Below are 26,367 nucleotides of genomic sequence, written 5' to 3' on the forward strand. Positions count from 1 at the left end.
GTTCCTAGTACTTTTGAGGCAGATGAAGAGGAAAACTTGGGTTTCCCACCGTTTCTGCCAGAATTGGAGCCCTTGCACCTGCAAGATGTTTGCCCACAAGAAGACAGCCAAACAAGCCTTGAGCAGAAATCTCTCCCATTTTCTCGCCGGGTTTATTATAATCAAGATAGAAGCGCTCGAGAGGCGACTCGCCGCAGCGCTAGGATAGCTGCCAGACAATTAGCTGATTAAGTCTTCCCTTGGGAAACTTTAAGGAGTCTTGCATCTGGACACAGTTTAGGTTTCGTTTCTTGTTCCCCAGAGAAAGTGTTCCCTGGCGGGAAAACAAGATCCTATTTAGGTGTTTGGCCACAAAGAAATCCTTGCGGAGTCAATTCGTCAGCTTCGGGAGTAGATTGTGTGTGGACTACGCTACTCCAGTTTCCAGGACCTTGTTCTCGTTCCAGCCCTGCCTTGTTCCCCGGACCTCGCCACGGATTTCGCCACGGACCCTGTTCTTGTTCCTCGCTTCTTGTTGCCTTGAATCAAGCCTTGTTTGCCAAGAATCTAGCTTGCTCTCCTGCCTTGCATCAAGCTCCATGGACTAAAGGACCTTGTCATTTCCCCTCACTTTGCTTGGCAAAGTGTGTGTTTCGGTTATTGGATTACAACTTTGGACCTTAATATCTCATATTGGACATTGTTTTCCTGGACTATATTTGACCTTTCCTGAAAGGTCTACTTCTGAACTATATTCTATACTTATTTTTATTGACTTTATATATTTCCTTAATAAAGATATTAAATAGATTCTGGCCTCTGCGCATGGTTATTGGTGCTCTGCAGCCTGGGTCCTGACAATAGTAGAAACATCACACTGGGAATTAAAGTCCACATAGTTAAAGCAATGGTATTTCCCATAGTAACCTGTGGATGTGAGCGCAGGACCATAAGGAAGGCTGAGCAAAGGAAGATAGACGCTTTTGAACTGTGGTGTTGGAGGAAAATCCTGAGAGTGTCTTGGACCGCAAGAAGATCCAACCAGTCCATCCTCCAGGAAATAATGCCCGACTGCTCACTGGAGGGAAGGATATTAGAGGCAAAGATGAAGTACTTTGGCACAAAATGAGAAGACAGGAAAGCTTGGAAAAGATAATGATACTGGGGGAAATAGAAGGAAAAAGGAAGAGGAGCCAACCAAGGGCAAGATGGATGGATATCCTTGAAGTGAACTTGACCTTGAAGGAGCTGGGGGTGGTGACGGTGGACAGGGAGCTCTGGCGTGGGCTGGGCCATGAGGTCACAAAGTCGGAAGCAACTGAACAAATAAACACCTACATAGTATGAGTTAGGCCTGCTAATAGTAACTCTCAAGCAACCAGAAACTGTCAATCCCAAATGGTGCCAGTCAACCGGAAGTCTATTGTACTTTTAAGCTCTTATTTGAAAGCAATATATTGTGTATTCGAAAGTGTTGATTGAAGATGAAGATCTTTACCTGAAGCAGATTTTCTGACTATACTGTACACTCAACTTTCATGAAATCCAGCTTATAAGAACATGTGCACTAAGAAGTCATGATCTCTGTTCAGATTTTTCTTAGTAGCTTGTAATTTGTGAATGAGGGCCATTTGCGTTGTCCTGGGTCAGGTTTGCATTTCCTGTCTTAAAAGACAGCAGAAGAAGACATGCCCATCAGAAACCTTGGAAAGCTATTTGCCGTCTAAGTAGGCTAAGTTAATTTTATAGCTGAACTAGCATTAGTTAATTGGTCTGCTTAAGATAGCCTCCTGTGTGAACAAGATGCCAAATTCTTGCTTTACTCCACCCGATTGTCCACCTTGATTCTACAAACTCCTCTCTTTCCTTGCTGTAGGCCCACAGTATAGCTTGGCCCTCAAAATATGTGAACAAGCCCCAGCTCTGAGCACCCCTAGGGCCATGTCCCACCTGCACATAATATTTCATAACTCTCAGTTGAAATAAAATCATCATGTCCTGTAACAATCCAGTTTCAGAACAACGGGCCAAGGAGCATAACTATGAAATGACCCTGAACTGGGAGAGTTTTAATTTGATGTGATCGAAAATGACGCAGCTTAAATGCTGAACAGAAATGCGCACTGAAGTCCCGTACATTTTTTGAAGTCTTCACTAATTACTAACTCGCCCCTTGTTTTTCAGCAGAGGAATGCCTCCACACACTCGCAGGAAATCAACTCAGAGGTGTATCAAAACGAAGTTTATTGGCAGACACCCCCAGGATGAATGACACTACATTGAGAGGCTGGTACATTGCTCATTCCCAGGATTAAATAGAAGCTCAGCCAAACATGCTCCAGTGATTTTCACACCTCCCTTGTCAACAAAATATTGTACAGACAAGTTCAGGTGTAGCTAAGACTGGTGGCCAGGTGGTACTTAAATTCCAAAACAGCTCAAGGTTTGGATGCCTTGCGGGGAGAGGAACATGACTGAGCAGATCAAGAACTGCCATGGGTTTTTTTTGATAAAAAAGTAAGGTGTTTGTTGAGCTCATAAAGACCCTTGGCTGGTGGTTTGATTGTAATTTAATAAAATTACAATTAGCCTATTTCATTGACAGTGGTCCGTTCTTGCCTAGACTTTCCTGCCTAGATCTTCATAGAAAGTGAATGTAGTTATGTGCGTTGCCAAATACCAAAACTGATGCTCTTGGTACTCAGGTGGGAGGGTGTGGTCTTCTTGTACTGGATCTCATAAGCCCTAGAGAGTGGTGAGGTATGATGTGAGTTGCAGTCCAACAATTGGAGGGCATCCCTGCTAAAACTGCAGCAACACAGCACATGGACCCTGTGATGGGTAGTGATATGCTCTGCAGTGTGTTGGCTTGGATGGTGATAAATGATCACTCAACAATCCAGGTTGGTAGAGGAAGGAGGGCTAGATCAGCCACTATGTCTTCTAACCCAAATGTCCCCATAGGGTTGTGCTGTATCCTTTTAAATTCCATGCTGCTGAAGGGATAACAGGAATGCCTTCTTAGAGTGCATCTATGCTGTATATTTAAATCAGTTTGACACCACTTTACTTGCAGTGGTGCAATGCAATGCAATCCTGGGAGCTGTCATTTTACAAGATCTTTGGCCTTCTCTGCCAAAATGCTGATGTTTCCACAAACTACAAACCCCGGGATTCCATCGCTTTGAGCCATGGCAGTTTTTAATCAGTTTTTTAGGATTTTCACTGTTTATTTTAATACCATTTATTTTATTTTAATGTTTGTATATGTTTAGGATTGAAATTTTTGGTTTACCGTAAGCCACTTCGAGTCTCTTTTGTAGAGAAAGTGAGATATTACTATTGCTAGTACTACTACTACTACCACCACCACCACCACTACTACTACTACTATATAATAATAATAATAATAATAATAATAATAATAATAATAATAATACCTCTAATATCCTAGGCCCTTGGGCAGAGCCTGATATTCAGAGATGAATCCCAGACACTTGGAACTGATGTTGCATGTGTGCTATGATGTTATGTACATGTAAATCATAATCATAATCATACTGTGGTATCAGGCTACATTAATTCGTGATTTTTTTTTCATGTCAGGAGCAACTTGAAAAACTGCAAGTCGCTTCTGGTGTGAGATAATTGGCCATCTGCAAGGACATTGCCCAGGGGACACCCGCATGTTTTGATGTTTTTACATTAAAACTATTCACATTACATTAATTGATTTTGCATTGATTCATGATGCATCCATAGATGTAACAATAATTGCAAAGAGCCAAATTATATCAACTTGATCAGTAACAAGACATAGTGTTTGTTACATCTCTTCATATAAAATGCTTGAGGAAGAGGCAGGCTTGATCCTAGTGCCCTCTTCCCTGGACATCCACGTTCTTCTTAGTATTGCTGCTGCCATTCTCCCTGAGGCCTGAGTAATAAACAGCATTTCCCCAAAAGGGAGAGAGAAGGCAAAAATAAATGAGAGATTACTTAATTTCTCCCCTTACCTCTTACACAATATGAACAAATAGCAGTGCCAAAGAAAAAATGTAGGAACATTAGGCTTTGGGGATTGCCCAAAAGTTCAGTTTTCAACAATGACATCACTAGTGGATAGGCTCCTAAGAGCATTGCAATTGCCTTGGTGGATCAGGCCACCGGGTGCTTAGGGATGCCATGCACTGAGCAAAAACTTGGGCTTGGTTCTTTCAGGCCTTTAAAGCCTACTGTAAAACCACAACTGGAATGATTTGCAACATCCAGATTAAATATTCATACCATGGCCCCATGGGAAACTCTATTCCTTGAGATTGTGCCTGAAAGCCAACACTGCTTGGCTGCTTATCCTATCACAGTTGTGTCAATGCTTTCGGTAATGAGCATTAATAAATGGGATCTGTGACAAAATGTTGCAGTGTAAATTACCGGTACATCTGTTTGTTGTTTCCATTGACCAGTCTCTGGTTATTGGGAGTATTTAGTCATCGCTGGGCTTTTAGAGGAAGAGGGCTTTTTCCTCCCTCCTCACCATATTTTCTCCACTAGCAAGCCTCCTGATTATGTTTTTGTAGGTACAGTAGTTGCCTAAATTCCCACATCATAAGTAAAAGAACGATATAGCTCAAGGGGCTATGGCCCAGAACAAACAGAGTGCATGATTTGTTCCATTTGTTCCATCCTGAGCCATTTAAAACCTACCGGATGGCTTTGGACAAGTCCCAATCCACAAACCTCATGGGTAACATGGGAATCTTAATCGGCTTTGTTGGGGGATTGTTGTGAGGATTAATGAGATAAAGGATGTGAAGCACTTTGCATGCTCAAAGTAGGGCAGACGTTATCAATGCTCTTGCTTCTTTCTCTTCCTTTCTCCTTTACTCTTTTGAATGATCGAAACTTCTTCTATATACAGGTTCCACTACAAGGAAAAAGGTGGTGGCAGCTCTTGGTCTTTGGGGGGAAATACTAAGAATTCCTAACATTCTTTCCCTTAACAACATGTTTACTTTTAATCACCATGTTATTTAGGATTAACGCAAGTAATTGCCTCAAGCTCATTTAAGACTGAACTCAGTGAAAGCAAACTACCTCCTGCAAACTACAGGAAGCTTTCCCTGCACAAAGACATGCATTCATTTGCATGAAAGAAAGTAGAAATCATTAGAAGCCTTACTGGCTAGCCCCTCCCCTATAACCTGTTTACTGAAGGTTACTGAGCCTGCATGTTGAGGAAGTATTATCTCTACTGAAAAAATATTGTCTTGCTCGTGGGTAAGCCTCTCCAAGTTATTTGGGATTTACTCCCTAATAAATGGGTATAAGATTGCAGCATGGACATGTTTATTTGAAAGCAAGACCCTTCAGTTTCAATATTGGTATCAAGACTTTGTAATCCCCCCCCCCTTTAGTGGTATAAAGTTCCTCATGTTCTCCCAAACACACATCAAATCATCACTTGAAATTAAAGTAATTAAGTACATGAACTTAGGTAAATATTTCTTTATTAAATGATTAATTCCATAAATAAAATTCTCTTAATTCATTGAATATAAAATTAAATCATTTACAACTTATTCCAGTATTAGGGATTTTTTCCTCCAAAACAAAAAAGAGCTACATTTTGATAAATAAAATATTCAGCTTTAAAAAAAAACAACCAATTTCTGTTTGTGGGTATGAAATATATATAGCTGTACCTATAGCTGCCATAGATGAGAACTCCAAAAGTCCCCACCTTAGGAAGGAATGTAACCTCCAACATGAAGTTGTTTTGAAACAACAACAACAAAAGTGTGGTATTATGATGAAGAGTAGGGAACTGAAAAGTTTTTCATAACCGGAAAAGACAAACAAAACATATAAACAGATCAGTTAACAAACAGAAATCAGTAATCATGAAAAGTGCTCCAAAATGAAGCAACGAGATTGCTCCAGTATTATGAAGCTTTAAATATGCTCAAACTGTTGCATTAGTATCCAGTTGCACAGTGCATTCTTGTGTCTCAGTGTTGCCCTCCAATGGGCAAAGGCACCACTTCCATAAGAGTTTATATTTCTTCACTGTTACTTCAGAAAAGACTTTATAAAAAAAACAAACCAAGGCTCTTGCTCTAGCCTGTACACGTCACAATTTAGTCCCTAAATTTGTGGATGTCGTTAAATAGCCGGTAATTGGGGTAGGCGTCATTTGTATGAGGGCAGTTGTAGTTGCATCGGCAAGATTGGATCATCATGACATTCTTGGTGAAGGTCTCCCCATCGTCACAGCGGAACCGGATCTTGACTGTCCTGGTCTGCTGAGGAGTGCAGCACCTGCTGTCCACACAGGAGCCACAGTACTTGGGGCGGTACCTCTTCACACTGGAGCAACCGGCATAAGTAAACTTGACAGGTGCTTGGGACTTTCTGGTCTTGGTGCACTTCTTTCCCTTCTGGGAGGAAGAAATCGACAGTGAGGTCAAGTAAGAGCTTGGCTTCTAAATAAATAAAAAATTAATCTTAATTTATATCCCACTTTTCTCCCTCATGAGGCTCAAAGCAGCTTATAACATATTAAAATCATGTAAACAACAATTCAAATACATCAGTACTAAGTATAAAACATAATCAGTTTAAAACAATAATATACATTCACATTCTTGTGGCATCATGTCAGATCATATTGCACTTTGTTCCAGTCCATAAACATGATAGTGTTTCTTATCACTCCAACTTAGTTTCCTTCACTAAAGGCTTGTCTAAACAGGAAAGTTTTTAAAACACACCCACTGCCCACGACAATGACTTGGAAATGGGAGAGGGGCAGCGAGGGGCTGTATTTACCTTCAAAGAGTCGTAGCTAGGCTGCCCACATGGCCTCACTTCGCATATCCTGGTCTCTTTCACTAGTCTGCAGCTGGGGTTATCATTGGTGACTCGGGTAGAGACGCCAGTCCCACAGGTCTTTGAACACTGGGACCACGAGGTGGTTTGGACAATGCACTTCGGGTTCTCAAACGAATGGCTGCGAGGTTCGGATTCAAAAACTAAAAGAAAAGAAAGGGGAACAGTGTAAATTTCACGAGTTCTTTGCTTCCCTTTTCATCAACATTCCTAGCAGAACACTATAGACATCAAGAGATAATCCTCATAGGATAAAATATCCTGGCAGTAACCCCCCTTCCCCTCCTTCTGCATTCTTAACTCACCAGGCATCATTTTCAGCCCTTCTTTCACAATGGCAATGAGCTCATTTTTCCTGGTCAATTCTCCTTCTGAGACATCCACGCCAAAATCTTTCCCAAAGAAGCCATCCAGGTCTTCCAGGGCGTCTTTTGAGTTGTCGCAGACCCACTCTTCACAGCACTGCCCAGGGATCTTCACAAGTCTCGGGTTTGGGCATCCCAGGTTAGGGAGAGAGAGCTCTTGTGGGCAGAGTGGGACGCAGCCCACTGCCCCATCGATGCAGGTACACTGGTGCTTACAGTTGGGCTGGAAACTCTCCCCATTTTGGTAGATTTTGGAGTTGTATTCGCAAGGTCTCCCTTCAGACTGTGCTGTAAGGTTAGAAAAGAGGCAGAGGTATAAGTGAAGCTCTGGGCCCTTCCACACAGCCATATAAACCTAAAAGCTTGGCTCTTTAACCAAGCTTCCCAATATAGAGCCCAAAAGGTTCAAATTGTACTCATTTTTCACCAAAAGTACTCTATATGACTGGTTGGTTATTATTCATTTTATTGATGTCTATTTTAGGGTTGATTGATTTTACTATGGTATTGTTTTAAGTATTGATGATGTGAATTATACTTTCCTCTGATATTGATGTATCTGTATTTATTGCACCATATGTATTGTTATATTATGAATGCTTTGTAAGCCACCCGGAGTCCCTTTTGGGAGATGGTGGCAGGGTAGAAATAAAGTTTTGTTATTATTATATAACCCAGAATATCAAGGCAGCAAATCCCACAGTATTTGCTTTGAACTGGGTTATCTGAGTCCACACTGCCATGTATTCCAGTTCAAAGCAGAAAATGTGGGATTTTATTCAGCTGTGTGGAAGGGGCCTCTGTCAGCTGAAGAAGGAGGCTTTTTTCTTTGCAGTTTATGATAAAGTTCCTCGTAATCCCCTAGAGCCCTGGAGCTAGAACAATAAGTTAGTCAGGAATCACTTTTCCTTATGTGCCTCGAGTGCAGTGCAGCCCAGACGTCGTGAAGCGCATTCCAGACGGCTGAGGTCATATATGCCCTTCTGCCAATCTACCAACAACAAAGCCTAACCATACATGGGCTGAAAAGTGCGAAACTTCCCCACAACGGAGAGCACTGGCCCCGTGCACACTATGGTATAGGAGATGTTTACCTCGGCAGATGCCCTTCGGAGCAGTGACGCTGGCGCCAAAGTTACATTCCAGGCCCTTGGTGTGGTCGCAGGGCTGCGTCTTGCTGCAGTCCTCGTTGAGCTGCTTGGCGCAGACCTTGCAGCATCCGCACCCGTCCAGGACCAGACCGACTCCCGGGGCGCACCTGGGGACTTCCAGGGGGCACTGGCAGGCGGAGGGACAAGCGGATGCCACCTGGGGAAAGGAGCAAGGCAGGCAAAGGTGAGGGAGAGAGAAGCAGGCAGGGCAAGAAGCAACTCGCCTTCTTTGAACTGAAACAAAATCCAGGAGCCGCACCTTTTCATAGCAAAGCCTGCCATCCTGGGAGACGAGCACTTCCTCTCAAGTCCCTTCTGCCCCATCCCTCCTTCCCACACTCAGTTCCACTTCAAAGCATAGCAAGCAGTAGAACATTGGACAAATTGTTGTTATTCTAAAGCTTGTGATAAGGAACAAACAGACAGGTCCAATATATTCCAGGTTGTCTTTATCCCGGATTATTTGCCAGTGTGGACTCATATAATCCGGTTTAAATAAGAAAACCTGGGATCAGATTCTGGGCTATGTCTGCAAGGATCTAAAAAAGTATGGGCAAACTTCTGCCCTCCTGGTGTTTTGGACTCCAACTCCCACAATTCCTCACAGCCCCAGGCCTCTTCCTTTTCAGCTTAAGCGGCTGAGGGGGAAAAGGAAGAGGCCTGGGGCTGTGAGGAATTGTGGGAGTTGGAGTCCAAAACACCAGGAGGGCAGAAGTTTGCCCATGCCTGGGACTCTAAAGTGAAAAACAAGACCCCAAACCTACCCTGTGGACTAACTGCAGGAGAGCCAGGCCCAAGACGAGGCAGCTGCTTCTCTGGAGAGTCATAGTTGCGCTTCTCTTTTTTTTTTCTCCAAACGCCAAACCGAAGTTGAAAACAAATGGACTCCGAAGGGGAGCTTCGCTTCTTCTCCTTGTGTGTGTGTGGGAAAGAGAGAGGAAGAAAGAGGGAGCTTTCTTCTTCTGTTGCTGTTTGTGCTCGAGTCGCGCCTCCGACTTCTCGGGGATCCCTTTGCCGTCTGAGGAGGCGCTGAGCGGGAGCCGCTTTATATACAGCGCCGCGTGCCGCAGCTGCGCTGACGTTGAGCGTTCCAGGATTCTCAAGCATCAGGAATTCTCAAGCATCTCAGGAATGTGGCCTTGGCGCGCGCCGGCTCCAAGCCCCGCCCTGTCTCCCTCGCGCCCGGGAGGGGGGGGGGAGGAGGATGGGCGGGGCTCGGCTCCGTGCGTGCGTCTCGCGCCCAGCTAACAGGCCCGGCCTCAGTGCTTTAGCCAGCAAGGCTTTTGTACACCTATCTCCTCATGTGGAATTTCATACATACACACAGTATATGTATATATGTGTGTGTGTGTCGAAAGCTTTCATGGCTTTGAGTTTTCCAGGCTGCGTGGACATGTCCCAGAAGCATTCTCTCCTGACGTTTCGCCCAGGCATCCTCCGAAGTTGTGAGGTCTGTCGGAAACTAGGCAAGTGGGGTTTGGATATCTGTGGATGGTCCAGGCCGGGAGAAAGAATTCTTGTCTGTTGGAGGCAAGTGTGAATGTTGCAATTAACCAGCTTGATTAGCATTGAATAGCCTTGCAACTTCAAGGCCTGGCTGCTTCCTGCCTAGGAGAATCATAGAATCATAGAGTTGGAAGAGACCTCATTGGCCAACCACTCCAACCCCCTGCCAAGAAGCAAGAAAATCGCATTCGAAGCACCCCGGACAGATGGCCATTCAGCCTCTGCTTAAAAGCCTCCAAAGAAGGAGCCTCCACCACACTCTGGGCCAGAGAGTTCCACTGCTGAACAGCACTCACAGTGTGGAAGTTCTACCTAATGCTCAGGTGGAATCTCCTTACATGTAGTTTGTTTATTTATCATGTCAGAAGCTAACAGACAACTTGGTATTATACTAAATGTCTTTTGACCAGTAGCTAGCTATTTGGAGTACCTCTGGTGTTGCTGTAAGAACATGTGGCAGGGCTCAGACTGCATTATAGTAAGTGGTCTGTAGTTTGCTCTTATCCACACTCACATGTTGTAGACTCCACTTTATAGCCCCATTTCTTAAGGTTGTCTCAGCATCTCATGGTGTCAGAGCATAGTCTGTTCAGCGCTTGTAGTTTTGTCTTGTCTCCTCAACCTTCTCTTCTTCAGGCTAAATATGCCCAGCTCTTTCAGCCGCTCCTCATAGGGCTTGCTCTCCAGGCCCTTGATCATTTTAATTCTTTGTTGGGAGATGATTAGCTGGCCCTGATTGTTTCATGCCTGGAATGCTCCTGTTTTCTGAGTGTTGCTCTTGGTTTACTGATTTTAGAGGTTTTTTTTATAATACTAGTAGCCAGGTTTTGTTCATTTTCATGGTTTCTTCTTTTTTTGTTGAAATTGTCCACATGCTTGTGGATTTTAGTGAATTTCATACAAACATATGTATACACACACATATACACAAACATATCCTCATTCTCAGCTTCCTCTTCTCCCCCGCCCCTCCAGTTTCTCAGGAAAGATTCTCCACTTTGCAGCCTGGGAACAAAAATAGTTTGGGTCAACATTATTATTATGTATTTATTTTTATCCCGCTTTTCTCCCATGGGTGGGATTCAAAGCGGCAAACAATGGTTAAAACAACAGAAATTATATGACACAAAAAGCACAGCATCAAAACCCCAAATAAATATTAACAAATAGCACATTGCATAAACCATATAAGGTAAAGATGAAGGTTTTCCCCTGATATCCAGGCTAGTCATGTCCAATTCTGATTGATGCTCATTTCCATTTCTAAGCCGAAGAACCGGCTTTGTCCATAGACACCTCCAAGGTCATGTGGCCGGCATGACTGCATGGAGTGTCTTTACTTCCTCACCGAAGTGGTACCTATTGATCTACTCACATTTGCATGTTTTCAAACTGCTAGATTGGCAGAAGCTGGGGTTAACAGCAGGAGCTTACCCCGCTTCCCAGATTCGAACTGCCAACCTTTCAGTCAGCAAGTTCAGCAGCTCAGCGGTTTAACTTGCTGCGCAATCAGGGGCTCCTACATAAACCATATACAACAAGCTTAATAAATACGACATGCATCATTCAAATTCCCTGGGCCTCAGGCCACTGAGGTTATCCACAAAAACATTGCACTAAAGATCTTAGAAGCTCCGCTTCTTTAGGCCGTGTAAACATTGCCAAGTCCAAGGTGGCCTTCAGTGATGTGCCTTATCAATAATTGCCTGGTCATTGCCTGTTATGGGTTATCGGGAAAGGCCTGAGTCCACAGAAAGGTTTTAACTTATGAGTGAAAGGCCAATAAAGAGGAGGCCGATTGCACTTCTTTGGGAAGGGAGTTCCAGAGCCACGGGGCCACTGTCAAGAAGGTCCCCTCTTTCTCTCATTCCCATCAACTGCAATTGTGACAGCGGTGGGATGGAGAGAAAGGCCCCTCCTGATGATCTCAGGGTTCGTGTGGGCTCGTAGGAGGAGATGCGGTCCCTCAAGTAGGCTGAGCCCAAACCATTTAAGGCTTTATAGGCTAAAGCCAACACCTTGAATTACACCCAGAAACAAATTGGGAGCCAGTGTAGCTGCTTCAGGAGCGGGGAAGTTTTAAATACACTAAGGCATGTACTACCATGGCCAGATCAGGCTTTTCAAGGTATGGGTGCAGCTGGCGCACAAGCTTTAACTATGCTAAGGCCTTCCTGGCCACCTCCAACACCTGGGTCTTCCAGATCAGCATTGAGGCCAGAAGGACCCCCAAACTGCGAACCTGCTCCTTCAGGGGGAGCGTGACCCCATCCAGCACAGGTTGCAGCCCATACCCTGAATGGCCCTACAACTGACCAGTAGCACCTCTGTCTTCTCTGGATTCTGTTTCAATTTGTTCATTCTCATTCAATCCATCACAGCTGACAGGCACCAGTTCAGGGTCAGGACTGCATCCTCGGCATCAAGTGGAAATGAGTAATAGAGTTGGGCATCACCTGCATACAGATGGCACTGAACTCCAAAACTCCAGACTTGAAACCAGAATGGGATACAATTATGCAATGTAATATAGTATAATGTAATACAGTAATATATTATATATGTATCCCCCTCCCACCAATCACACACAGCTATCATCACCATTTCCTAGGGAAAATTATCCACTTTGCACCGGAGAAATTAAATATACATAAATAAAATAAAACAACTTTATTTATAACCCACCCTATCTCTCGGGGGGGGGGGGGCAGGACCTCAGAGCAGTTTCCAACAAAAGATGGCAAGCATTCTATGCCATAATAAACAATAGAAACAAACCAAACCAAATCAAAACAGTAAACAAAGACATCAATACAAACTAATAGTAACAACTAAATAGACATGGTAGATCTAATATACGATATATATATTCATACTTATATAATGATCTATAAAATGCTTCCTTTTTCCTCCTCTTAACCAGTTTCCTATTTTTTCCTTTTCCCAGAAAAGTTTCTCCACTTTCTAGTCAAGATTTCAGTCAGTCGGTTTCAGTCAAGATTTGACACCATAATAATATCTCTCCTCATGGCTCAAGGTGGGTAAAAACAACAATTAAAATACAGAAAAACACACAAATGCACTCACTAAAACGTACCTCCATAAAAGTTACGTACCAAAACCTATCTCTATGAAATACGAACATATTAAAACAGGCAAAACAGAGATTAAACAAATATAGCATATAATATAATATAGCATAACGTTAAATATAATATAGCGTATCTCTTTTTCCCCTCTATCCCATACAGCTCCCACCGCTCCCACTGTTTCCCAGGAATCATAGGATCATAGCATAATAGAGTTGGAAGAGACCATATGGATCATCTAGTCCAACCCCCCTGCCATGCAGGAAAATCACAATCAAAGCACCCCTGACAGATGGTCATCCAGCCTCTGTTTAAATGCCTCCAAGGAAGGAGATTGTTTCTCTGTTTTGCCACCTGGGAAACAGAGGTTTTGACTCCCCCCGCCGCTCATACCCCAGGAACATTTATCTTTACAGCATCGGAAACTAGAGATTTTAATCAGGACTATATAATATTATATTTTACATATTATATAGATATAGATACAGATAGATATACATTCTCCATCATATCCATCTTGTCCTCATCCTTCCTTTTCCCAAGAAAGTTTCTCTCCTTTTCAGCCTGGGAAACAGGGTTTATTCAAGACTGCGTGTAAGATATGCAGAATGACCTGCTAGAAGAGATTAGACAATTTGATGAGCTGTCAGAATTTAAAACAGAATTAAAGTTCTATCTTTTGGCAGGCCTTTTTAATATATATATTTTCTCCTTCCCCATTTTACAGGGATTTTTCTTTACCTTGCAGCTGGGGAAAGAAAGGGTTGTTAGTCAAAACTCTACATTATATGACAATATATATAATATCTAATATTTCTTCCTCCAATCCCATTCAGCTCCCACCACCATTTCCCAGAAAACTTTCTCCACCTTGCAGCCTGGGAAACAAGTGCTTTGCAAACCAGATTGTCTTGTCTGGAGTGTTTGCTAAATGGCTTATAGTTGAATTAAAGATTATAGAGGGAAGAGTGGAAAAGGAGGGTCAGATCCACTGCTGGAATGAAAGGCTGGATCCTAACCTAATTCCAGATGGCCTCATTTAAACCTTTTCCTTTTTTAATGAATGGGAAAGATTCAAAAGAAAATACTGGATGTGTTCCAAGAAAGGAGGAGGGATCTTCTTGTCCCATTATTCAACTGTGGTTTTATAGAAATTTAACCCTTGATTCCACTCAGACCGTGGTTCCCAAACTCTAAGGAGGTTTTTTTGGGAGAGAGGGGGGGAATTCAACATCCAGAAACCCCGTCCAGCTTGGCCCACTGTTCTTGGAAGCAGAAGTCCAAAACACTTGGAAGCTCAAAGGTTAAGGCCCACTGATTTAAGGCATATCAACAATATAGGATTGATGCAGTTTAACATTACTTTAACTGCCTTGGCTCCATGCTGTGGAATCCTGGGAATTGTAGTTTTACAAGAGTGCTGGTGCCTCATCAGAATGCCATAGCATTGAGCCATGGCAGTTAAAAGTGGTGTCAAACTGCATCAATTCTACAGTGGAGATGCACCCTCGCCCTCCTTTGATTTGTGTATTAGCAGTTTTTCTTGTGATACAAGGCATGAATGAAGTGGTGGCTGAAAACAAACCCTTTCAAGCAGGTCTGTGCATTTCTTGCATTTCTGACTCTTGATCTGCCTTGGAGGCTGAAAGAGAATCTGCTTCAGAGAAAGCAAACTGGAAAGTTATTCCAATGGAACAGTGAACTCCTAGTGACCTTCAGTCTAGTATGGGATGATAAGCGTTTAAAATAAACAGTGCTAAAACTGCTCTTTCCAAGGAAGACAGGACTGTTGTGATGCTATTTTAACATATTATATAGAGATGCCTAAATATATACTAGAGAGCCGGTGTGATGTAATGGCTTGAGTGTTGGATGATGATTATGGCGATCAGGGTTCGGGATCAGGGCAAAATCACACACTCTCAGCCCCAGAAGCCCCTGTGACAGATTTACTTCAGAAGGCACACAACAGTAAAAAAAGTATCTGCCATGTAATCAAGTATATACACACTACAATATTATAGCACTTTGATACTACTGTATTCAACTGCCTTGGCTCAACCCTATAGAATCCTTAGAGTTATAGTTTGGTAAGGGACTTAAGACTTCTCTACCTGAAACCTCAAATGCTATACTTCAGGGGAGTGTATTAAAGAAGTCTAAATATCTCGTCAAACTACACATTCCAGGATTCCATAGTATGGAGCCAAATCAGTTAAAATAGTATCAACAGCGTCATAATTGTGCAATGTGCCTATTTCTCTTATAGTACCTTTAATAGGTAGCATTATGTTCCAAATAGGAGAGTATCTAATGCTTCATTCCTGCTGCTGTAATCATGCAGGAAGCAAATACTTTGCTGAGGCCAAAATCAATTTTTGAGGCCCATGAGTATGTTTAAAAAAAGCAACAGCAGGCCTCCGGAGCCTGTCTTCCTTGTCAGGTCTGGTGTTTATCAAGGTTTATAGTATTTGCCTCTGCGGTGAAATCCATTTAATAATTTCTCTTCCCCCATTTAAGGCTTTTGAGGAAGGGTCTCTTCGGCTTCTGTTGTGGTGTCCTGTAATTCGGCTCCAGAGCCGTAAGTATTTCCAGATGGTGATTCAGACACTACTAGACGTAACAGTATTTCCATATTTGGTAGAGCAGTAGCCTGCATTTTCCACATTTTTTGACTCTGTTATCCAACCGCAACACATTCTTGACAGCTTCAGATGTTGTTAAATATAGACTTCAATTTTTGTTCCCAGGGCAGGAAATTCTTTGGAATTCCTGGTGGGGTGTATTTCTCCCCCCTCCCCTTTTTTTTTCTTTTCTTTTTTTCATTCTTCACACAATCTGCCTATTATGGTTTAGGAGGAAAAGCACTGGAGGAAACAATTGTGGCTTGCTGATTTGTTAGTTTTGAAAGAATAACAACACACTCCCTTGTTAAGAGAAAAAGCCTAGGGAACCCACAACCTTGTGTACACTCATCCTAAGGGGTCCTTGATGGAGAATCCTTGATTTGCTGTTCTTTTAGGCTCAGTAAAGGAGAACCTTTGGAATATACCCTTTAACAGAGTAGTGGGGGAAGCAGGGAGGGGGAAAGGAGGGAGGAGATGTGAGAGGGAAAGGCAACATGATCAACCTGGCTGTCTACCATTGCCATACGCTTAGTGTCTTATATATGCTTCTAGTTTCCAGAGGTTGGCCATTTCGGGGAGGGGAGCGAACCCCTCACCAGCCCCACTGCTCTTTTGGAGGAGGAAAAACCCAGACGATCTGCCGCCTGCTCCCTTCCCAGTGAGACATTTCATAAGAACTGGGAACAGGTTTCCAGGTAAGTGTCACTCTTGGATCCTAAAGGGATATGTGTGTGTGGAGGGGAGGGAGATGTGAGTGTGGGTTGAAGGGGTAGACATTGTGGCAATTTTTCTTTAAGGAAGAATAAGCAGCTTTGTTGAATTTTACAGGAGTTATAGAAGTCTGCCCCCCACATTTTTATTATTTTTTTTTAGGAGAAAGGGGTTGAGTGTCTTTGCAGCTAGTGAGGTCGGAGTCATATAATAGAGCCTGTGTCCTCCAGCAGTCTGCACACTTTTGCAGCCGGGTTTGCACAAATATACGGTTTTGTCTTACTTTTCAAATGGGGGTGGGGGTGGATTTCCTCCTGGCTGGCTTTGACTACTCTGCACAGTCTCAAAATCCCGCAACGAAGGATGGAGGGATAAAAGCCCATCTTTGGTGGACTCCTCTCAGAGGCGTTTTTTTCTCTCAGAATCCATCCCACACAGGCATAAAGAAAACACAACACCTGGGTTGCTGTGAGTTTTCCAGGCTGTATGGCCATGTTCTAGAAGCATTCTCTCCTGACGTTTCACCCACATCTATGGCAGGCATCCTCAGAGGTTGTGAGGTTTGTTGGAAACTATGCAAGTGGGGTTTATATATCTGTGGAATACTTGATGAACCAACCTGGACACAGCATATTATTTGAGAACACAGAAATGCTGGACCAGTTTAACAACCACCATGTCAGACGACACAGAGAAGCCATTGAAATCCACAAGCATGTGAACAATTTCAACAGAAAGGAGAAAACCATGAAGATGATCAAAATCTGATTACCAGTATTAAAAAAACTCCAAAATCAGGACAGTAAATAAAGAACAACATTCGAAAACTGGGGAATTCTAGACAAGAAACAATCAGGGCCAGCTAATCACCTCCTTTCCAGTGAAATTGTCCACATGCTTCTAGATTTCAATGGCTTCTCTGTGTAGTCTGACATGGTAGTTGTAAAACTGGTCCAGCGTTTCTGTGTTCTCAGATAATATGCTGTGTCCAAGTTGGTTCATCGGGTACCCTGCTTATGGCTGACTTCTATGACTGAATTAGTCTGCAGTCATAGAATCATAGAGTTCGAAGAGACCTCATGGGCCATCCAGTCCAACCCCCTGCCAAGAAGCAGGAAATTGCATTCAAAGCACTCCCGACAGATGGCCATCCAGCCTCTGCTTAAAAGCCTCCAAAGAAGGAGCCTCCACCACAGTCTGGGTCAGAGAGATCCACTGCCGATTAGCTCTCACAGTGAGGAAGTTCTTCCTGATGTTCAGGTGGAATCTCCTTTCCTGAACATCAGTAAGAACTTCCTAACTGTGAGAGCTGTTTGGCAGTGGAACTCTCTGCCCCGGACTGTGCAGTGCCTTTCATGTTCCTTGATTTGTGTCTGAGTAATTCTGCGTTTAGTGGTCCCTATGTAGACTTGTCCACAGCTGCACAGTATATGGTAGACTCCTGCAGAAGTGACATGATTCCTCTTGTCCTTTGCTGAACATAGCATTTGTTCAATTTTCTTCGTGGACCACCAAACGCAGCATTGCCCAAACACAAATAAAGGAACATGAAAGGCAGTGCAGGCTAATTCAACCAGAGAAGTCAGCCATAGCAGAGCACTAGATGAACCAGCCTGGACACAGCATATAATTTGAGAATACAGAAATGCTGGACCACTCTAACAACCACCATGTAGACTACATAGAGAAGCAATTGAAATACACAGGCATGTGGACAATTTCAACAGAAAGGAAAAAAAAAACCATGAAAATGAACTAAATTTGGCTACCAGTATTTAAAAACTCTAAAATTAGGACAGTAAATAAAGAACAATATTCAAAAACAGGGGAATTCCAGACAAGAAACAATCAGGGCCAGATAATCATCTCCCAACAAAGGATTCCCCCAGGCAGGAAGCAGCCAAGGTTTGAACCTGCAAGGCCATTCAATGCTAATCAAGGGGATAAATTGCAACATTCCCACTTGCCTCAGACAGACAAGAGTTCTTTCTCCCACCCTGGACTTTCCACAGATATATAAACCTAATTTGCCTAGTTCCCAACAAAACTCACAAACTATGAAGATGCCTGCCAAAGATGTTGGCAAAATGTCAGGAGAGAATGCTTCTGGGACATGGCCATACAGCCCGGAAGATTCACAGCAACCCAGTGATTCTGGCCATGAAAGCCTTCGACAACGCATCAACACAACATCTGTTAATCTGTTGTTGCCAAAAGGAAGCTCAGCATGAAACAACTGCATCATCCATAAATCTCCCCCTGCCTCCCCAAATGAATGTTCACTGAAAAGGAAGAGCTGTTGTCATTCTTTCCCACTGTTTTGTAGGTTTTTTAATTGCATTGTTTTCAAGACTTGTGAGCTGCTTTGGGCCTCAATCGAGAGAGAGAAAAAAGATGATGATGATGATTTGGTCTCCTCTATGTCAAACAGCCTATGATCTGATATTGGCAGGCTATGATAAAAGCCAGTGTGATGTAATAGTTTGAGCGTTGGACTATGGCTCTAAGAGCAGGCATGGGCAAACTTGGGCCCTCCAGGTGTTTTGAAGTGGCTGAGGGGGAAAAGGAAGGGGCCTCAGGCTGTGAGGAATGGTGGGAGTTGAAGTCCAAAACACCTGGAGGGCCCAAGTTTGCCCATGCCCGCTCTAGAGACTAGAGATCAAATCCCTGCTTATCTTTGAAAAAAGGAGAGAAACCTTGGCTTTGCTGGGAAGAGAGGAGAGAGAATGAGGCCACTGCGGCTGACAGGGAGATTTCCGGCTCCTGCGCGACACTCTCCAGGCTTCCAGGCCTGGCCCATATTTGGAGAAAGGCCTTGCAGGCCTCGTCATCCACCCAGGGAGCATCTCTGCCGCTGCCTCCACCCCCCTTTAGCCAGAAAGGCCTCCTGGGAACCCGATAATGTTCCAACTCCGTTATATGGCAGATCTACGCAATGTAAGAGTTTTGTCAGTTCCTCTGAAATATATATCAAGACAGCATCTGGTGCCTTTAGGATATTTGGGATATGTGGTGTGCCTGCCTTCAAGTCACCTATCAACTTAAGCCCCTTCCACGCAGCTGAATAAAATCCCACATTATCTGCTTTGAACTGGAATATATGGCAGTGTGGGCTCAGATAACTCAATTCAAAGCAGATATTGTGGGATTTTCTGCCTTCATATTCTGGGTTATATGGCTGTGTGGAAGGGCCCTTATGCATTTTCTTATGGTGCATCTATGGAAATCTGGAAATTCTAGTTTGTCAGGGCCCAGCATTCTTCAGCAGAGAAGGTAAAATACCTTGCAAAACTACAAATCTCAGGATACCATAGCATTGAACCATGGCGATTAAATTGGTGTCAAACTGCATTCTACAGTGCAGGCCTAAAAGTTCAGAGATTTGCCAGCACATGCAATAAGGCCTCCAACACCCGTCTTTTTTTTCTTTTTTTCTTTTTTTTTGGGGGGGGGGGGGGGGTCTCCCATCCAAGTTCTCACCAAGGCTGACCCCACTTAACCTCCAAGATCAGATAAGGTCTGGTATATTTAGATCACAGCTGGACCTCTGTATACACCACGGTTTGAAAATATTTTTTAAAAAAGCAAACCTTGGATTTGCTATTTTAGCTTGGGTACCCAGCGTTGCTCGGGTTATTTGAAAAAGTCAGTTTTTTAATTGTACAAAATGCATAAGGTTGTGGGTGAACTACAGCTGACATCATCCCAGGTTAACCCCCAGAAACTCCATCAGTACTTTAAGTTTAATATGTTGGGCAAATTTGCTCTAGATGCATCATCAGTGGGGTTCAGTGTGCTCTCTGGCTGTAGGGTAAACTACAACTCCCACCATGGTGAGTCAGTTCTCTCAAATCACTCCAGTAAGTTGAGTTAGTCATGGGGGTTCTATGTGCCAAGTTTGGTCCAGGTCCATCATTGGTGGAGGTCACAGTTTCCCTGGTTGTGGGTGAGCTACAACTCCCAAAAAGGAAGGTCAGTTCCCCCCAACCCCTCCAGTAATCAAATTTTGGCATATCAGGTCTGTGTGCCAAGTTTGGTCCAGATCCATCAGTGTTTGGGCTCTCTGGATGTGGGTGAACTACAACTCCCCCAAATCTAGGTGAATTTTCCCCAAAGACCTCAAATATTTTTTGCTGGTCATTGGGGCTCTGTTGCCAAGTTTGGTCCAATGATGATTGGTGGGGTCCAGAGTGCTTGTAGATTGCAGGTGAACTATACATTCCAATACCTACAACTTATATAAATCACTAGCTGTGCCCGGCCACACGTTGCTGTGGCGAAGTATGGTGGAGTCCAGATAATCCAGTTAAAGCAGATAATATAAGATTATAAATGGGTTATATAGCTGTGTGGAAGTGTCAGGACCCTGGCTGTAGAGCACCAATAACCTTACACAGAGGCCAGTCTCTATCTAATATCTTTATTAAAGAAATATATAAAATCAATAAAAACAAGTGAAGAATATAGTTCAGATGCAGACCTTTCAGATAAGGTCAATTATAGTCCAGAAATGTATTGTCCAATATAAGATATTAGAGTTCAAAGTTTTAATCCACTTGACCGAAACACACACTTTGCCAAGCAATAGTGTGGGGAAATAACAGAGTCTTTAAAGTCCAATGAAGCTTGACAACAAGGCTGGAAATAAACTTGATTCTCGACTAAATCCGTGACTGGAGGCAAGACGAACATGAAGCATGAAACAGAGTCCGTGGTAAAACGTGAGACAAGGCTAGGCTTGAAGCTTGATCCGGGAAGCAAGGAACTGGGATTACGAAGTCCACACACGATCTCTCTCCTCAAGCTGATCAATTGACTCCGCAAAGTATCCCTCGCGCCAAACACCTATATTGGGTCTCGTTTTCCCGCCAACAGAACTCTTTCCCTAGAGAACGAGAAGCGAAACCCAACTCTGTCCAGATGCATGACTCCTTAGAATTTCCCAAGAGAAGCAGACCTAATCAGCCATTTGTTTGGCAGCGATTCTCAGGCTTCTGCGATTAGCCTCCCTGGCTCCCCTATCTTTAGAATAATTTTCCCTCCTGGAAAACGGGGGGGGGGGGGGGGAGTTCTGCCCAAGGCCTGTTTGGCTGAATTCTTGTGGGCAAACATCAACATCCTGCAGGTGAAGAGGCTCCGGCTCTTGCTGAACCGGCGAAAATCCCATGTTTTCCTCTTCGTCTGCCACAATAGTACTAGGAACAGGACTACAAGGCCCATGAGTCATCACACTATCATGGGACGTGTAGTCTTATTCATTAAGAGGATTCTAGGCAGGATGAGGCTGCCTTAGTGATGTATCCAAATTTCCATATAATAGGTTTTGCATGGAGCTCTGAAGTAAACTCAAGATGTGAGCACCTTATTTTAAAAATTGACATTCCCAAATGTTGCACTGCATCTCCCATCATCCCTAGTCAGCATAGCTGGTAATGAAGAATAATAGAAGTTGTAGTTCAACATCTAGTAGGACACAGAGTACCAATCTCTGTGTGAAAATGTATCCAGAATGAACCAGGAAGGGGGGTATTTTCAAAGTTCTGTTGACAAACCATCCTTATGTTTTGTCATTCCTATTCTCATATTCTAGTTATTCCTTCACATACATTTCTTTCCTCTTCTTTCAGTTTCACTTTTTGCTACTCCTTTCTGTATTTGCTCTTCGTGCTTACCTTACAGTGGGCCTCTCCCATTGCTATTGCCGAGCCCTTGGTTCCTGTAGCCTTAAATCATCCTTCTAGTAGTAAAACAGTCTTACTGCTGTGACTCATTTTGGAAGCGAAAAGCTGGGAAGTTGAGGTAGAGGGGGCAGTTAAACAAGGAAATGAATAGGGAAGACAACAGAATTGAACCGTGACCTTCGTGATGAATGTCCAAGTGGTTTCAGGTTTTCACTTCCTTAACAGGCACAGAGTTGAGACAGTGTTCTGTTCAAGATCATACACAGAAACCTGTGCAGCAACTGTATATAGACAAATGCTTCTCCAGTTTCTTCACTGGTGCCGATCCCTGAGACATATCAGCCCGTCAAGTTTCTGGAAAAGGAAGGACTTATTATGTCCAGTGAGCACAAATGACTGCCAGTCTCTGTATCAGATATCCTGGGAAGCACAGGTGTATATGCAGATTTGTTAAGAGCAAAGTGCTTCATAACCATGGTTAGTGTGTATGTGTGCCTGTTCATATGCACATGTCTTTGGTAGCATCTATACTGAAGAAATAATTCAGTTTGGCACCACTTTAACTGCAATGGCACAATGCTATGGAATGCTGGGATTTGTAGTTTGGTGAGGCACCAGCATTCTTTGGCAAAGAAGGTTGAAGACCTTGTAAAACCTAATTTCCCTGGATTCCACAGAATTGTGCCATGGCAGTTAAATTGGTAAATAAACTGCATTTATTCTATAGAATAGATACACCCAGCAGCCTACAAGTAAGTAAATATTATGTACTTTTGCTGCATCTGACTGGATCACAGCACTTTTGCCTCCCACGTGGACTTTTCTCCCCCCCCTAGCTCCAATGGTCTAGCAAATACAGTACTTTAAAACTGAAATTTTTCTGTTTAGAAGAAACCTTAATTTGTTTCAACTTATCTACTAATGGGGAGAGCCAGTGTGATGTTGCGGTTTGAGTGAATGACTACAATTCTGGAGGACAGGGTTTGATTCCTGCTTGGCCATGGAAACCTAGTGGATGACCTTTGGCGAGTCGCACCCTCTCAGGCTGAGAAAACCTATAATAGGTTTGCCTTAGGGTTGGTATAACTTAGAAACAATCTGAAGATACACAGCAACAGCAATGGGGAAGAGTCTGCTCATACTCAAAATCTTCTCGTCCTTTGATTGGTTCAGATGCCACATTCATACAAAAGTCTATCTGCAGACCAGGGCTGTAGCCAAGGGGAGGGGGTTAGGGGTTCAACCCCCCCCCCCCCCCGAAATTTTTCTGGTTCAAAAAAACCTGGTTTACTCATGAGTTTTAACTGATTAACCAAATCCCCATGAGTTTCCACTGAAGTTTATCTGTCTTGAGTGTCCACTGAAGTTTATCGATGGAGACTGATTTCTAAATTATTTTGCATTATGGAACTACAGTACTCATGATTTGCTAAAAGAAAATATTAACCCCACCCCCCTCCGAAATTTTTTCTGGCTATGGCCCTGCTGCAGGCACTTTATCAATATAGTACTTTTCATGCTGTTTCTGGATGGTAGAGAATAGATTTTGCATTTCCAAGTGTTGTTTCTTTCCTTTGAACAGGAGCTGACTGTTGTCACTGACCTTTGAGCTTTTTAATAATGAGGGACTACTAGATCATGATGGACAGTGCCAAAACAATTATTAAATGCCACTTATTGAGAGGCTTGCTAGATGCCTAAATTGCAAGACCTGGCAAGAATGCTTGATGTTTGTTTCTGTCTTCTGGGCCTCTTCTAGAATTAGGTATCAAAGGGAACACCACTAGACCATAATATGATGATGGGATCACTGAGCAATTATATTTGGTATGGGCATTCACATTTGCTGCATAGCTTAACTGTCTGAGTCAAAACACCTAATGTGTTCTTACAGGCATGCTCTAGTAAGTGAAGCTCGCATTGTGCTCCTAGCTGCCAGAAAAATAAATGCCCCCTCCCTCAAACCACAGGCTCGTGGCAGTCTCCCGAAAAACACGAGAGCTCTCTCAGTATAATATTCGGGTTCATGTAGAGCCATCATTTGCTCTGTGCTGGTATTCTGACCACCTCTGTGAGGTAAACCTCACTCCCAGATTCTGGCCATCCACTGTACATGTCTCATTTTTTTTGTCAGACTTAGTAATTAATTTGTTTTGAACTATAGATGATGACACTTTTCAGCTTTCAGTTTGTCCTGACATGAAAAACTTGTTCTCTTTTGAATTGACCAAACACAGTGGTATGTTATACTATGCATATACTCTGTATTTTATGATTGTATTTCACTCTCAGTCATTTTTTTACATTTATATCAATGGCCTGGCTGAGGAATGAGCTTCAGACAGAGCTTAGGAGAGTTACTTTTTTTGGGTTAGAAATTTCCTCAGTCAAAATTCCCTCAGTCAGCATGGTCCATAGCCACACTGGAGGCTTGGTCTGGATTTTACTTCTGAAAAAAGGACAGATTTTTAAAAAGTTGCTATTTTGGACTATAAGTATGCTATCAGACATACTTACCTGGCAGGGGAAATTCTGAGGTTTTTTATATCCAAAAAGCTAACTTTTGCAATCTCTGAAATAAGGCTCTTCTGTGCTTAGACTGCCACTGCTGAACAACAAGTAATAGAAAAGGATTTTTGATTTATGATTCAATTCCTTTTGGTAGTTGCTGTTGCAGTTCTGTTAAGTACACTGGATATCCCACTTTGTATATGTCACACTTTAGTGATGGTTGCACATTATAGCATGGATTGCAATTGCTGAACACACAGCAATCTTGTAATGGTATGGTATATTGAGTATTACACAATCTAGAGAATCAGTGTAGCATTGTAGATGACTGGAGATCAGGGTTCAACTCCCCAGTTGGCCATGGAAACCCACTGGGAGACCTCGGTGAATCAGACCCAGAAAACCCATTTTTTTCGTGTCAGGAGCGACTTGACAAACTGCAAGTTGCTTCTGGTGTGAGAGGACTGATCATCTGCAAGAACATTGCCAAGGGAATACCCAAATGTTTGATGTTTTACCATCCTGTGGGAGGCTTCTCTCATGTCCCAGCATAGGGAGCTGGAGCTGACTGATGGAAGCTCACCCCTCTCCCCGGATTCAAACCGTTGACCTTTTGATCAGCAGTCCTGCCAGCACAAGGACTGAATTGCAAAAGGATCACCTTAGAATTGTCATGAATTGGAAATGACTTGAAGGCACACCACAACAACAAAGTATACATTTTACATTATCAAGATAATTTAACAGTTTTAACACCATTCCTCTCTTATCTCACTAATGAGTCCTTTTGTCTTCTTTATGCCCAAATCTAATATGCATGATTGAGAAATTGGTTCCTGCTTGAATCAGAAGGTCATTACAATCTTCTGCAGGCCTTGTGTACATGTTACAATCTCTTAGGAATTCTCTTGAAAAAGCACAGGCTAGTATGATACGAAGGAGGGAATGGAAAAGTGCTATAATGTAAGTAGTTTTACATCACTAATTCTTTGGATCTAAACCAGGCATGGGCAAACATTAGCCCTCCAGGTGTTTTGGATTTCAACTTCCACAATTCCTAACAGCCGGGAGCAGAGGCAGTTCAACCACCAGGCCAACTAGGCAGTTGCCTGTGGGGCCATCTTGTTGGGGGCGCCATCGAGGCAACTCCTGTCTCCTGCGGCCTGCCTCCGCAAGGTATTGAACTGCTTTTTCTGTTGATTTGTTGTAAAACATGATGTTTTAGTGTTTAATTTGTAAAATCGTAATGTAATTTGATGTTTAATAGGCTTTTCCTTAATCCCTCCTTATTATCAAACATTTTCGTTTATGCAACGCTTTTATTTTTCAGTGATTGGTTTGGGGGGTGCCAAAATTCTGTTTGCCTACACTTGAAAAATACCTAGGGCCGGCTCTGGGAGGCTGTTATGAATTGTGGGAGTTGAAGTCTAAAACACCTGGAGGGCTGAAGTTTGCCCATGCCTGATCTAAACCATTGTTTGCAATCTCAGATTATTAATTGCTTGGTGCAGTATGATGTTGACAAAAATTAGAATATATGCAATTGAGTCTTTTCCAAATTTATGACTTTAAGTAAATGTCCATAGTGCAGTCACATGCATAAGTGGGCCTAGATTTTACAGAACAGATGAGAAAGCAGGGATTGCAGCTGCTGCTCAGTCATTTAGTCGTCTCCGACTCTTCGTGACCTCATGGACCAGTCCACACCAGAGCTCCCTGTCGGCCATCACTGCCCCCCTTTCCTTCAAGGTCAAGCCAGTCACTTCACGGATACCGTCCATCCATCTTGCCCTTGGTCGGCCTCTCTTCCTTTTTCCTTCAATTTTCCCCAGCATTGTGATCTTTTCCAAGCTTTC

At 43.1% G+C, this 26,367-nt stretch overlaps 2 protein-coding genes across 5 annotated transcripts in view; one reads left to right on the plus strand and one right to left on the minus strand.

The window, feature by feature from the left end:
• Positions 1 to 5,472: 5,472 nt before the first annotated feature.
• Positions 5,473 to 9,447, minus strand: ccn1 (cellular communication network factor 1). Its single transcript, XM_008114189.2, has 5 exons — positions 9,151 to 9,447; positions 8,330 to 8,543; positions 7,176 to 7,523; positions 6,811 to 7,013; positions 5,473 to 6,419 (listed from the first exon to the last, which is right to left on the minus strand). Exons 1-5 carry the CDS (start codon positions 9,211 to 9,213, stop codon positions 6,120 to 6,122), a joined length of 1,128 nt encoding a protein of 375 aa, XP_008112396.1. The 5' UTR covers positions 9,214 to 9,447; the 3' UTR covers positions 5,473 to 6,119.
• A 3,340-nt stretch (positions 9,448 to 12,787) lies between these two features.
• Positions 12,788 to 26,367, plus strand: part of ddah1 (dimethylarginine dimethylaminohydrolase 1) — a 176,962-nt gene continuing 163,382 nt past the window's right edge. For all 4 annotated transcript variants that reach the window (XM_062978067.1, XM_008114183.3, XM_062978068.1 and 1 more), the window contains exons 1-3: positions 12,788 to 12,929; positions 15,502 to 15,562; positions 16,161 to 16,303. The gene's annotated coding sequence lies outside the window, so the exon portion shown is untranslated. The remainder of the gene's footprint in view (positions 12,930 to 15,501; positions 15,563 to 16,160; positions 16,304 to 26,367) is intronic.

The sequence above is a fragment of the Anolis carolinensis genome, chromosome 4, assembly GCF_035594765.1.
Source record: "Anolis carolinensis isolate JA03-04 chromosome 4, rAnoCar3.1.pri, whole genome shotgun sequence".
NCBI classification, from domain to species: domain Eukaryota; kingdom Metazoa; phylum Chordata; class Lepidosauria; order Squamata; family Dactyloidae; genus Anolis; species Anolis carolinensis.

Bases quoted from the DNA above. Each gene is read 5' to 3' on its own strand.
- ccn1 (XM_008114189.2), bottom strand. From the start codon at position 9,213: ATGACTCTCCAGAGAAGCAGCTGCCTCGTCTTGGGCCTGGCTCTCCTG. The intron at 8,544-9,150 runs GTAGGTTTGGGG...TCCTTTCCCCAG, and splicing joins TCCTGCAGTTAGTCCACAGG to GTGGCATCCGCTTGTCCCTC. The intron at 7,524-8,329 runs GTAAACATCTCC...CTAACCTTACAG, and splicing joins TCCGAAGGGCATCTGCCGAG to CACAGTCTGAAGGGAGACCT.